The sequence below is a fragment of the Molothrus aeneus genome, chromosome 18 (assembly GCF_037042795.1).
Source record: "Molothrus aeneus isolate 106 chromosome 18, BPBGC_Maene_1.0, whole genome shotgun sequence".
Classification (NCBI taxonomy): Eukaryota; Metazoa; Chordata; class Aves; order Passeriformes; family Icteridae; genus Molothrus; species Molothrus aeneus.
In genome coordinates this window covers 13,029,425-13,044,044 of record NC_089663.1, presented here as the reverse complement: position 1 = coordinate 13,044,044, position 14,620 = coordinate 13,029,425, and the positions used below count along the sequence as shown (strand labels likewise).

At 46.3% G+C, this 14,620-nt stretch overlaps 2 protein-coding genes across 2 annotated transcripts in view; one reads left to right on the top strand and one right to left on the bottom strand.

The window, feature by feature from the left end:
• The window catches only part of TMEM132C (transmembrane protein 132C), a 169,999-nt gene extending 166,150 nt beyond the window's left edge, over positions 1-3,849 (bottom strand). The window contains exon 1 of the mRNA XM_066562430.1: positions 3,745-3,849. Within this exon, the coding sequence (XP_066418527.1) occupies positions 3,745-3,790 (46 nt within the window). The 5' untranslated portion in view covers positions 3,791-3,849. The remainder of the gene's footprint in view (positions 1-3,744) is intronic.
• Positions 3,850-9,965: 6,116 nt separating this feature from the next.
• On the top strand, positions 9,966-10,865 carry LOC136564491 (uncharacterized). The gene has a single exon (XM_066562478.1). The coding sequence runs from the start codon at positions 9,966-9,968 to the stop codon at positions 10,863-10,865; it is 900 nt and encodes a 299-aa protein (XP_066418575.1).
• The last annotated feature ends 3,755 nt before the right edge of the window (positions 10,866-14,620 follow it).

Below are 14,620 nucleotides of genomic sequence, written 5' to 3'. Positions count from 1 at the left end.
AGCCCTGGAGAAAACTGGGATTCTGCACAGAAATCTCTAACACCTCCCTCATGGCATGGTCACACCCTGAAGATTGCAGGCTTTAATTTACTTTTTTTGTCACTTAACTGTCTCGGATAGACACAACCTTAACCACACCTGGGAACAAAAGCTCTGGAAGATTTACTGCAGAGGGGCGTTCCCTTGAGAACTCTAACCAGGAAAGTTTGTATTCCAAAACTTTTGGCAAATTTGCCATCATTCAGAATTCTGGCTATTCCTTACACGCCACCTTTTCAGTAGTGCTGAACTTCTGCTTTGTCATTAGAGTTTGAAAACACAGAACTAAATCCCAATTCACAAGAAAACCCCATCCCTTCATCCCAAAGAAGAGAATTTGTCAATGCTTACTAACATTTGGCCATTTAAGAAAACATAACATTGTGCTGTTTAGAACTTAATTTTACACAGATATTTAGTTCTGCAATTCAAGAGGCAGACACACATTTATGCATTAGAAAAGCGATTACAGGGATGATATTTTATATCACAGTCATGCACTTAGAAGCAGCTTTGAACAGCCATTTGTAGTACAACTGCTGGGTGTTTTACTAGGTAAGTACAGTGTCTAATAAACTTTGATCTACTACCAAATATGAAAACAAAGTAAAGTGGAATATTAATAGCACTATCTCCATTTTGAAAGGGTTCTATCCAGAAGAGAGATTAGCCACTTATAAAAACTCCATGCAGCTATAATTTAACATAATGCAAGCTCTTGCTGTGCTCTTGGCTGGCACTAACGTGATGAAATTGAGAAAAAGGAAATTTATGAAGTTTTCCATAACAGTAGGGTATGCCACGCTACTGAACTTCCAAAATAAGATACAAAAAATCCTTGCTGCTTGATTAATTTAAAATCAGAAAGAAAGAATAGTGAAAATAAAGAGCCTCACTCAGTGTCCACTGCAGTGTAACAAAAACCAGGATGTACTGCAGGGTTGTGGGAGGCAGAAGGGCAGAGCAGAACCCTGGCAGGTGCTGTGCCAACCTATGCATGCACAGCTGTGTTTGCATTTGGGCTCAAACACTGTTCCTGCACCTAAAATCCTGCTAACTCCACGCACCTTCAGCAACTGCTCCTGTTCAACACTTTCTTGCACTTAGAGATGCTTGTGCAAACAAATCAGTTCTCTGGCTGGGCATCCTTAAACGCTTTTTTAGGGCTCAGTGTACTCGCAGTTTCTGTGAGCCCTGTTCTAGCTCACTGCTAATAGGAAAATGAAGATCCCCACTTATCCATCCATTACAAAACGAAGCAAATCTGTACATGTGCGTTCACATTTCGCCCTGCCTCAGAAAAGCTATTAAAATAAATAAATAATCTTCCTTCAAGCTCATGAATACCTCCTATAGGCTATAAAGGGGCTTAAGCACATGCATTAGCACTTTGCTGAAAAGAGGTCATTTCCTGAAAGGAATATATATACACTTGGGATTTACTTATGTAAATACAATTTCTCACACATCCTCTCCACCTAAGGAGCAGCCATCCAATAATTGGTATGTAAAACATGTGCTTGCACCTAAATGCAAGAGCACTTTTGCACGCTGACTTTTATACATCCTGCTCTGACTAGAGGCATGGCTTAAATTAAATGCCAAGCTTCTTTCTTGAGATTGAATGAATTAACATTACTGGCCAGATAATAACCCCAGCATAATGGCGCACTGAGGCCTAAGGCAACATTTCGTGAGAATTTTCTTAGAAATTCAAGCCTGATAGGAGATGCTAATGAGTTTAGAGAAGTAAATATGGCTCTTTAAATAGCAAACGACAACTTGTCTATAACAGTAAGTTTCTCAGCACATTTACAAACGTTTTTGCTTGCGAGCTATAAAGTGACTTTCATTTAGTTGGACTTTAGCTCTCAAGAACAATCACTATCCTCACACGCCAACAAAGAGAGCGCAAATACACGAGGGGAGCGCAAATGAAACGCTCATTAAGGCGCCACAGGAAACTATACAAACACCTTATTTAATAAGTTTAATTAAGTGGCTCTTTTCTAAATCATACAGTGCCCAACAATGCTCAGGCCAATTCCCCGCTCAGAACCTCTGCCTCTCTTCCCTGAAGGAAAGTAATATTTTGTCTTTTCCTCTGACAGAGCAGAGCCCCGGGGCCCCCAGCAGCAGCTGCTGGCAATGCCTGGCTGGGGCACCATTCCTGCATGGCTGAGGCAGGTCCAGCAGGGCTTCAGGAGCTGTTGTTTATAAACTCTGCCTGTAGCACTTTCTCCTGCCTTCATGAAGAATCATAACCTATTTCTGTTGTACAAATGCTTTCCTAAAGGAGCGCCCATACACTGGTGCCTAACTCAGCATATGAAGGATGAGGATCCATTGCAGAGGATGGAAGCACTGGTGACCATCAAAGCAGCCCCACACCACGCCAGGCACTCTTCACAAACCTTAATCCCGGGCAGTCTCTGAAGGTGAGCACGAGGCTGATCTAATTCTCACCTCCAGGCTACAGCAATCAGAACAGAAACCTGCATTTTAGGCTCCTCACATCGGCACTTTCAGAGCGTGTCAAGTCACCGGGCTGTCCATTAATTTTAATGCACGTTGAAATGACCGGCATTAAGAGGCCATGCAATTTTCTGCCGAGTACTTTGTTTTCCCTGCCGAATGGGGTGGGAAAAGTCCTTTTATGAATTGCTCCTGATTCCGCTCTTGCTTCACCCTTGAGATATTCCTTTCTATGAATTGCTCCTGATTCCGCTCCTGCTTCACCCTTGAGATATTCCTGTATCTCTCACGGCTGCCTCCACAATCAACTGCCCTGGGAGAGAGGTTGGCAGCGCTGGACCGAGCTAAACAATGAAGAGTCTTTTAGGAGTAATCTTCTTACGACAGTCAAAGAGCAACACTAATACCAGCAGGATAAAGGGCAAAATTATGTTTTTATTCCTAGGAATGGCAACAACAGCAGGCATCGCAGATAGCTTAGGAAGTTTCCACACCCTCCCAACCCAGACGAGGAGGAGGGCACGGTTTAATAAAGCATCCACAACCATCATGTTTCGTCTGAGCAAGAAAACAAGAAGTGTTGAGACACGGCAGTCACCTACGATTCTGCACAGAAATCTCCCTTGGGAGCATGCACTGTCTGCATCCCTGAGCCACTTCAGAAGAGATTTGCCTTTGTCAAAGGAACTCTCTCATCACAGAAGTTCAGCGATGAGAAAAACCAGCACATCATTCAAATGACCCCTCCGCTAAGCCAAACCTGTTCCTCAGCTGTCCCTTTAATCAAGATAACAAGCATCTTGTCCAACCCAGGTGACAGCCCTTCCATCCAGGCTCCGGAGCTAACACCGCACCATTCCAATAGAATTTAAAGGACGCTATTCCCAAACACTGTCACCGTGCCGCTCCTGGAGCTTTCACCGCTGCCCAAATTCCGCCCCAAGCCGGCGCTGGGACACCCCCTCCCACAGAGACGCTCCTTTAACATAACGCAGTAATTAACAAGCATCTGTAAAATCATCATTGTTAAGCACGAAAGTAAACTTTGCCCGTTTCTCCTCTTAGACAAACGCAAGCTCGCAAGGTTTCCCACCATTCACACAACCGGCGAGAGAGAAAGCAGCAGAGAGAGGCAGCGGCAGGACTGAAAGGAAAAGGCAGGAGGAAGAGGAGGAAGGGGCAGCTTAGTTCACACGGCTGACAAGATCAACTGGTGCCCGCGCCGCTTACCTCCGCAGAGCAGCGCTCCGAGCAGCAGCCGGGCCGCCCGCGCCATGCCGAGGGGCGGCCGAGGGGCGGCCGAGGCTCCGGGCCGCGTCCCGCGGGGCTGCGGGGCTGCTCCGCCGTTAGCTCTGCGCGCCCGCCGCCCGCGCCATCGCTCCGCGCCCGCAGCGCCCTCAGCGCCGCTCCGCGCTCACCCCGCCGGAGCCCATGGCGGCTGCCCCGGCCGGCACCGCTGACGCTCCCCGGACAAAACTTTTGAAGCGGCTGAGCAAAGGGAGGGGAAGATGCGAGAAGCGGCGCGGCTGGAGCGTCCCCACGGCCGCTGTCCAGCTGCGCTGGCCCCGAGCGCCCTCCGCCGCTTTCCCCGCCCGTGTGAGGGGCCGCGGCGCGCTCAGACACTTTTCCCTGGGAGGAGGGAGGGAGGGAGGGAAGGAGGGGGGGATGGATGAAGGGAGGGGGCACCGCCGAGCCCCACCCTCAGGGGCGTGAGGGGACGGGGACTCGCGGCTGAGGCAGCGATGGAGCGGGACCCGCGGCCGATGCGCTGAGACAGCGGCGAAGGGCGAAGGGCTCGCAGGGCTGAGAGGGGCTCCGGGCAGCGGCCCTGGCAGCCAGGGGAGCCCGGGAGCGGAGCGAGGGACGGAGCGGTCCGGCCCCGGCCTCACCGCGGCGCTCCCGCTGCCTCCGCTCCTGCTGGGCAGCGGCGCTCGGGAAAAACTGCGAACTGCAGGAAAAGAGCCCTGCCAAAAGATGAGAATGCCCTGTGTGCGTTCCTCTCCGGGCAGAGGAAAACCCACCGCGGAACACCTGGGCCCGCCCGGGTTTGCCCCACTTGTGTTTCCCCACCTGTGTTTCACCAGGCCCCGCCACCGCCTCCTCACTCTCTTGTTTTCCTTTTATACACGTTCTCAATCCCATCTTCCAAACATAATTCACAGGCAGCTGTTTCATCCCTATTCCTTTAGTTTTGATGCTTTCCCCTGGGCATCTTGGATAGCTGGAGTCTCTTTCCTCCTTGTGGCAAAATAAAATGTAAATATTTGTGGCCCAACAGTAAACACACTTTCAATGATATTTACTACAGCTGTAGCACACAGCAAGCAAGGGGCAGGTTGTTATCAAAGTAGTGAGTATTTGAAATATACTAAGTGCAGTATTTGAAATATATACTAAAGGTGGTATTTAAAATATACTAAGGGGTTTTTTCTCTGCTTAGGAAAAAACCCTTAGTATATTTCAAATACCGCCCTTAGTATATTTCCACAAACCCTCCACGAACACTCTGTGACAAAGCAACACCTTTAAATGGTGGCTTATTCCCAATCTGCTGGTTTTATCCTGAGAAATCAGGCTCTGATCCTTCAGGCAAATGCAGCCATTCCCCTGTAGCTGGCCAAAATCAGTGAGGTTCTATCTGTAGTCAGTTCCTGAAAAAGATGTCAAAGTTTGTTAGTAGATATTAGCCTAAAAAAAATGAGTAAAGCATCTTTTGGCAGATTCTAAAAAGCCTATTGTTTGTGCAAGACATTATCCTGGTTTGATAAGCCAAGTCAGGAAAGAGTTCCCTAGCACAAAGATTTCCAGGGAGGAACTGCAGAGAACTTTGTCAGGAGTATGCTTTGTGCTGTCATGGTTTACATGATTTTATTGTCAGTAGCAGCTAATTCAAATGTGGAAAAAGCAAAAAGAGGATATCATAAGGATGAAATTTCAATGTAATTTTTCCCACAAGAGTATAAAGAAGCGTTTCTCATTGAAAAACTCATTCAAACATGTGTAACTGCTTTAGTGTCTTCTGCTTGATTGTAGATTTCACTAGACACTACAAATACTTGTTGGATGAGTTTAAATATAAGAATCCAGCACTTGACAGTAAAACACAGCAGCTATCAAACATTTATTTCCTGTATCTTAAATTTGTAGATAATGTAGACAATTCAACTCATTTATAAGAAAAAGCAGCCACGGTGCCAAGAAATGCTATTTTTTTCCAAGGCAACTTTCACTAAGGGACCAAAACCCAATCCTATAATATTCATAGTTCATAAACTACCAACATCTGTCTTCTTTGAATTGCGGAAAAAAAAAAAACCAGTCTGATGTAAATTAGATGGAACATGAGATTATTCAGAAGTACTGACAGGCAGTAGAGGTCCTGTTTATCGAGTCTGAGCTGGAGCCTGTGTGTTACTTGTATGAGAACAAAGTTTTGCAAGTTGCACCTTGAGTCCATGGATAAGAGGCAGAAGTCAAGTAACAGGTGAAAAAATGGTAAAGAAGTCTGGACAGAATAGGTTTTGCTACAACTGTTCTTACTCCTGTGAAATTTGATTTCATCTCCTTCTAGGTACAGCAGTTCAGGACCAGAATTTTCAGTACCGGCTCTTCCTAAGATGATTTGTTTGGGCATTTTCAACTGAAGGACTTAAGTACACAAATCACACTCAAAGAACCCAGATTAATTTATTTCTTAATGCATTTATAATGAAAATATGGCTTGCTGTGAATAGTTTATGACAACAACTCAATTAGCACCAAACACAGAGCAGTGTGTCTGAAGGCAGAGGACGGTATATAAGGAGTCCTAAAAAAGGAAACTGTAACACTAAATAATACAGAAAATGTCATTACCTACCTTTGATACAGTCCAAATTATGTCTCTAAACATTAATCAAAGCCATTCAAATTATCTCTAATCCTGAACAGGTTTGGATTTTGTGATGTTTGATTGCTCCAGAGTAAGTTTGTACGTTTAAAGTGAAATTTTGACATTTTATTAATGGTGATTATTGTGCTGCTTCTCACATTATTCAGCTGAAGGTTAGTTTGGAGAATCTATAGAACATCAGAATGTCAGGAATTTGTTTTGAAGTCTTTATGGGCTCTCATGACTTTAAATAGACAAAACCAAAACTTTCAGTCTTACATGTAGCATATTCCCTGCAAAAACTGTAAGGAAATAAGGATCACGCTCAGAAGCAGGGAGAGTGATTGCACTAAAGTTGGCCTCCTAAGGTCAGTCAGCCTCTAAAAATGTTCAAATGTACCATATAATGTACTTTAGACTGAAAATGCAGCCTTTGAGGGCTCTCAGCTCCCTCTCTATATTTTGCCAGCCACGATGTTGAAATCACGTGCCAATTCACTGACCCAATGCTAACAAATGAAAGCAGAAAGAAAAACCCATCAAATCAAAGCTCCTATTTCCATGTGCAGGTAGCAATTGCCAGAGGAACCCTCCAACCCCTGTGCAGGCATTGGGGTGTTTTGTATTTTGTCATGCAGAAATTCTGTTCATCAAATATATCTCACCAGCATTTCTCAGGTGAAAACATGATCATATACTTGGAGAAGGAGCATTTTGTGTAGGTGATTGAGCATGATAGTAGGTACTATAGCCATCCAAATTGCTATTTTTTTGTTAGGGAATACAAAAGCTATATAGTTGTCTTGTTCTGTGCATGTGATGGATAATGTTCATCAGAAAATGGAAAAATAATTGAAGTATAAGACTGTACACAATCTTCTTAATATGAAAATGTGGGGGGTTTAAGGCAAAAATTGACTAAAATTTGTGCTGAGTAGACTTTCAATATTAAAATATTAACCAATATTAAAAGAAATTCAGAAACCTGTCAACCAACCCTAGGACTGGACTGGCAGCAGAAGTGTGTCAGAGGGAATAACCTGACAGAAGTTCAGAGCGCAGGAGTTGGGACTGGGATGTTCCCACAGCTTAGCACTCCTGACATACCTGAGTGCAAAAGACATTGCAGTCTGCAATGGTGAATCTAATAACCCTGGAATGGAAAGTGGTTCCTGCTCAGTACCCTGTCACTCAGGCAGAGTTCAGCACCCTGGATCTGTGTGAGAGGGTTTGGAGTGATCCCAGCTCTGGCTGTGACCCCAGCACTGTCTGTGATCCCAGCTCTGGCTGTGACCCCAGCACTGGGTGCTCCTCCAAGGCCCGTGGAGCTGCTGCTGCTCACCTTGAGCTTGCCATGCACTGCACTCCTGGCACTGCATCATCCCAGGGATTCTGGCTTTGCTGTCACCTTAAACAAGGTCCCTCAGTGTCCTCAGATGTGAAATGTGCTAATGACACCACGTGCTCTGGGGATGGATGCAGAGAGGGAAGAGCTGCACGTATATTCTGCTATTCTTTAAATTGGTCAGACTGGGTGAGTATCTGTCTGTCTCATTTAATGTAGCTTTCTGCTCTCTCATGGAATTATTCATTATTATAATAACTCATTCTCTTTAAATACAGAATTTGAAATCCTTAGAATGTGACTGTGGCCAGTTCACTGCAAGTGTGCATACAGAAATCACATCCTGTGTTGTCCCATCTATACAGGATTCCAAAAGGAAGAACAGGAGAAGGATGCACCCCAAATTCTGCCAGAGATCTGAAGTCACATAAAGGAATAGAGTGCAAAAATACTCAACACTCGGTTTTATGCCATCCCTGTGCCTGGGTGCATTATCATCTCTCTTCTGCCTTCTGTGCTTTGTTTGCAGTTAGGAGTATTGCCATTTAAAGTGATTTTATTATACTCCAGTGTCAGCATCTATCCTTGTAATAGAGATATCACTTGTATCTCTCACAGTTACTCACTGGTGCTGGATGCAGACAGCATGGCCTGGCTTTGTATTCAGCACATCTGAAAGGGGTTTTTCTACCACAGGGCCTGGCATTGTCCCTCTTTGGCTGACAAATGTTTTTAACAAGGGCTGGGGATCACAAGGTACCAATATTTGCCAAGGGAATCAGTTCACCTGATCTTTCTTCGTACACCATAGGTATCTACTGTATGCATCAAAAATTTGGGGTGCCACAGGTGGTTACCTTCAGCTTGAGGAGTGAAGAGGTGGCTTTTTGGACCAGAAGACCACTCCTCAAAATGCAACTGACCACACAAAAACCCAGTAATATCAAAATCACTGAGACCAGAGGGATTAAATTGTGGCCTTCCATCCTACCATTCAACACAGCTACCAAAAAACCCACACTTGCAGTAAATACTCAATTACCAGTAACATTTGGGACTATGAGCTTCCAAAATTTCATCATTTGAGGACAGCAAATGCAACAGAATTTGGACAGAGCCAAGAATGAGTATTTATTTCCATATAGCAAATACTTACTGAAGTTCTGCTGGCAGTATTTTTTTCAATCTGTAATTATTCTCCTCTCTGTTTCTTTGTCTTATCCAAGTGTTATAGCCTGGGACTATATACTCTTGGGAAGGACCATGCTGCAATAATTATGAGCTCTAGATTCTATTGCAATGGAATTCCATAACCCACTAAGTCTGTGCCCTACACAGCACTTTTCATTTGTGTATTCTCAGTATTTATATATATGAATGACCTTTGGAATGATTCACCCACAAGTGTTTCTGATCCCTCTTACTCCTTCTCTTCTTGTTTACATAAAGTAAAATAAATTAAGATCTGTTGATAAGCTTTAAGTATGAATACCATGAGGCACTCTGGGATATTTTCTGCAATGGGAATTAGTATCCTGCTTTCAGCTTTAAGACAATTAGTTATCTTCCTGTGTACTTACTCTAGAAACAAAATATCTGTCAGATACAATATTTTCGAAGGTGTTTGTCACCTCCGTGCTGCATATTTGGATTTGCCTGCAAACCTTTGGAATACTCAAGCCCCACGTGTTGCAGGCTGCACTGACAAAGGAGAGCCGCTTCCAAGTGCTGTGCCCAGGATAAATTGCTAATCCGGGGGAGCCCCTGACACCGAGCTGGAGTTCAGCCAGTGCCTCCAACAAGTGCTAACAATTACCGGTCCCTGGAGCTGCACCCAGGGATGCACGGAACGGAGCTGGGCTCTGGGACTGGATCCTCGGGCAGGACAACCGAGGCACAGCCGCAGGAGCCAGGAGAAGCCTCCTGTAAGGCGGATTTAAGCCGAGCCGCTCGGAGACTGGGCTTGCCGGGAGACTCCCGGCTTGGACCGCGGCGCTGGATTCCGAGGATGGCTTCCCGGGATGGATGCGGCTCCCGGGAGGGATTCTGGGGATGCGGTCCCGGCCGACCGCGGGGGTGGATTCTGGGGATGCGGTCCCGGGCTGGATCCCAGGGATGGATTCTGGGGATGCGGTCCCGGCCGACCGCGGGGGTGGATTCTGGGGATGCGTTCCCGGCATTAATGCGGCTCCCGGGCTGGATCCTGAGGATGCGTTCCCGGGCTGGATCCTGGCGATGCGTTCCTGGGTTGGATCCTGGGGATGCGTCCCCAGCCTGGATCCGATCCCCGGGCTGGGTTCGCAGCGCTCGCAGCTCCCCCTAGCGCAGGAGGAGCGCCGTGGTTGCGGCAGCGCTCCGGGAGCGCCGCGCCCCGGCCGGGCGGCACCGCCGCACCGCTCCGTACCGCATCCCCGCTCCGCATCCCCGCACCGCATCCCCGCACTGCATCCCCGCTCCGCATCCCCGCACCGCATCCCCGCACCGCATCCCCGTACTCCGTACCGCATCCCCGCTCCGCATCCCCGCTCCGCATCCCCGCACCGCATCCCCGCGTCCCCGCCCCGCAACGCATCCCCGCACCGCATCCCCGCTCCGCATCCCCGCTCCGCATCCCCGCGTCCCCGCACCGCATCCCCGTACTCCGTACCGCATCCCCGCTCCGCATCCCCGCACCGCATCCCCGCACCGCATCCCCGCACCGCTCCGTACCGCATCCCCGCACCGCTCCGTACCGCATCCCCGCACCGCATCCCTGCATCCCCGCATCCCCGCTCCACATTCCCACATCCCCGCACCGCATCCCCGTACTCCGCACCGCTCCACATCCCCACACCGCATCCCCGCACCGCTCCACATCCCTGCACCCCGCTCCGCATCCCCGCACTCTCCGCACCGCTCCACATCCCCGCACCGCATCCCCGCACCGCATTCCCGCTCCGCATCCCCGCATCCCCGCACCCCATCCCCGTACTCCGCACCGCTCCACATCCCCGCTCCGCATGCCCGCACCCCGGCCCGCACCCCGCGCTCATCCCGCGCCGTTCCTCGGCCACAAGCAGCGCATTTTCCCTGCCTAATGAACGGAACGCGCCGCTTCTGCCGGGGCACTGTCGGGCTTTGATGCGCTACAATTAGAAGAGGTTCTCATTTAATTACCCAGCGTAATAGGACCTGAAATGCTGAAATTCAATCTTTCACGTAACTGCTGCTTTTCAGCAGCCCTCTGGGCTGATGAGGATAATGTTACAAACTAATGCATATTATTTATAAAGAAAACGTTGCAAAACAAATGCAGTCTTAGAAGGGTATAATGCTTCAAATTGCTTTAATAGCTGTTTGATTACTGTGGCCAATAACTGTTGTAAATCAGTGAAGAGGCAATTAGATAGTCCTAGTTAGAAATTAATAATAGTCTAGCAAGGAGCAGGAACTTTTAGATGTTACTTCTGCCTGGTTTTATTTTTTTCCCCAATCAAATGAAGGAAATTTGCAACAAACAGATTTTAAATGGCACTTTAGATACAGCTGTCTTTTAATAATAAGAGTGCTGAGTCTTGCCTGTCATAGGGCAGATTAAAAAAACCTGAAACAAAAAACCACACAAACAACCAGAACTAGAGGAGTATTAGGAAAACACTTTAGGCATCTAATGGGTTAGGATAGCCATCTAAACAGGTTTTGAGAAACACGTGCACATGCTGCAGGAATTGTTTTGTTGCAGCCTCTTGGCTCTTCTGAAGGTCCTAAAGACTTCCTTTAATATTAGGATTTATGTATTTACTTTCCAAAACTCCCTCCAAGTGCCAAAGTCATATCACAAAATGATGCATTTGCTGAACTAAGCCCTACCTTATGACTGTCTCCAGGGGATAACAAATCTGCAATTTCAGTTCACTATGCAGTGTCCAGTGCTCAGGCATTTTGTTATACATTAATTAATTAGTAGGCCTGAAACAGGCTACAAAGTTGTTCTACCAGGGCATTCAGTTCTCAGCAGAAATGCTGGAATCACCCCAGATATGACTCTTGGTGTCTCAGGGCTTGTGTTAGATGGCCTCCAGAGGCCTCTTTCAATCTAAAACACTCTGCAGTTCTGTTCTCTATGGGAACCTGAAAATCACTGTTACATTATGAGGAGGAAAAGAAGAAGAAAAGAGTGATGACTGTCCATGCTGAGCTCTCCATAAATATGTCTCCAGACTAATTTACATGAAATTACCAGTGCACAAACAGAAGTAACCTGGATGAATTTTCATTTACAAGTGTCACCAATGCTACAGAGATCACTGGCAGTGAGAGTAGGACATTAAAGTGAAGGATGACCTCAAGGCAAGAAGTGTTAGAGAAGGTTGTGGATCAATGGATAGCTGTCAGCCCAGAATGTTTCTTGCAGGAACCACCACCACTGTTACTATAATGAGAATTTTAATTAGAAATGAAAGGCAATATGAGTCTACAGATGAGCCAGAGACTATTAGTTATGTTCCCATTAAATATTTGTGGTCTGAAGAGCACAGTTTGGCAGGCTGTGACATGCAGAGTGATGATGTAAACTTCAGAACATCCCCAGGGACCGACAGGAGCTCCTGAGGGGGTGTGTAAGTCTGCCTGCTCTTCCCTCCTCAGTAACATACACCAGGTTCTGTGGTTCCAAAAAGCAGCTCAGTTTCTGAAGTGATGTGTTTTATTTAGATTGAACAAGATCAAGGCAGAGAGCTCTCCACAGAACTGTTCTGTCGCTGCTTGCTGCTTTTTTGAACATCTTTGCAGACAGAAGTTGGTAGAAGAGGAACTTGAAGATGCCCAAAAAAGAAGTAGACTGAACCTGGAGGTGTGTGGATAATCTCTGCTGCTCTGGGCTCCATCGTGTGCTGGCAGCCCAGGAAGCCAACTTTGTCCTGGGCTGCTCCAAAATCAGTGTGGGAAAAGATCCAGGGAGGGGATTGTGCCCCTGTGCCCTGCTCAGGTGATTTCCCACCTGCAGAGCTGCCCCAGGCCTGGCCCAGCCCAGGGAGCAGCTGGAGCTGCTGGAGCCAGGCCAGAGGAGGCTCCAGGATGAGCAGAGGGATGGAGCAGCTCTGCTGGGAGGAAAGGCTGGCACAGCTGGGAATGGTCACCTGCACAGGAGAAGGACTTGGGATGACCTGAGTGCAACCTGAAGTACCTGAAGGAGCCACAGGAAACATGGAGAGAGAATCCTCACAGGAGCCTGGAGTGACAAGAGGGAATGGATTGGATCTGCAAGAGGGCAGATTTAGATCACACATTACAAAATAGTTCCTCCCTCAGAGGGGGGGCAGCCCTGGCACAGGTGCCCAGAGCAGCTGGGGCTGCCCCTGCATCCCTGGCAGTGCCCAAGGCCAGGCTGGACACTGGGGCTGGCAGCACCTGGGACAGTGGGAGGTGTCCCTGCTCATGGCAGGGGTGGCACTGGGTGGGATTTGGGGTCCCTTCCAACCCAAAGCATTCTCTGATGCATTCCACAAATTTTAGGGCTTCTAATCAATAGTTTAACAGGGCCATATGTGAAGCAGACAGACTTGTTTAACTCTTGAGTGTCAAAGATAAATCACACTATCAGAACAGGAGGACTTTGTCTGAAGTACCAAGATGGAAACTTGGCATTTTAGACTGAGAGTTATCTTTCCATTGAATGATGGCTCACACATTTAGTGCCAGGAATAGATTGTACATGAAGTCATTTTTGTCTGCTAACACAAAAAACAGCTTTAGAAAGACTCCTGGAGGAACTTTTATAAGTTTTCTTGATTTTACTGTGCTTACAAATTTAGACTTAAGGCTGACATCATGATTTTTATAATATCAGGAGTGCTGTTCCTCACTGGCCCTGCCAAATGGAGAGGTAGAAAGGGAGAGATTGTCCAAATTTCCACAACTACATTCAAGCATGCATGAACTTAAAGCACAACTCTTCCATGAGACAACCTTGCATTTTCCCTAAGTGTAGGGAAAGAACAGTCAACAGTTAAATTATTGCTCTCGGTAGAGATGATTAAATGGCATAAATAATGAACAATAATGGAAAGGTAAATCAAGAATTTCATTAATTTTTATATTAATGTTAGGCCAAAGAGATATTCAATAGAATTGCAATACAGCAATTTTTAAATTGCCCTTATGAAGAGAGGCAATGTCTGTGGAACTCCTTCCCACAGACACCAGCAGTGGAAGTTATCAGCAGTGTTATAAAAGTACAGGAAATTTATATTGACAACGTCTGAAATTACAACAGTAGCATTTTCAGGAAATTTAAAAGCTCTCATTCATCAGAGTATTAACCACCTTTTAACCAAATAAATTAAGGAACTCTATTTCAGGGGAAATTATCTTGTAACAATACACTGCATTAATCTGAATCCCTTACTGCCACTGCTTCTAAGAGGGTTGAACATGAGGCCTTTTGCTACTCAATTCTAATTTTATTATGAGGCTTCATTTAAAGCTACATGTGACAGCATGCAAGAATACTTTGATTCTAATGTCAATACAATAGAAGCATTTTTATTAAGAATGTATTTTGATTGACACTTTTCTTCTCTAGAGTATTTATAATAATATTTATTATCTGTTATATTGTTATGCATTATTTTAATAGTATTTTATTATGAAATCATTACATTGCATTGGCACCTGCAGGTTGCCATGCCATGTCTGTCCAAGGCAGGGTACAAAGTGTCTCTGATAAGTCTGGATACAAAAGCTTGCAATCAGCAGTGTAGGAATTGAACTTCGCTGTAATTTTCTGCTAAGAAGACTTGTGCTGTTCTTTCAAAACAATCATTGTTCTGATTTCAAATATCAACTGCATTTTCTTCTCCAGAACACAATGACTTCCATCCAGAGGAAGGAAATAACTGCATACTCACAAC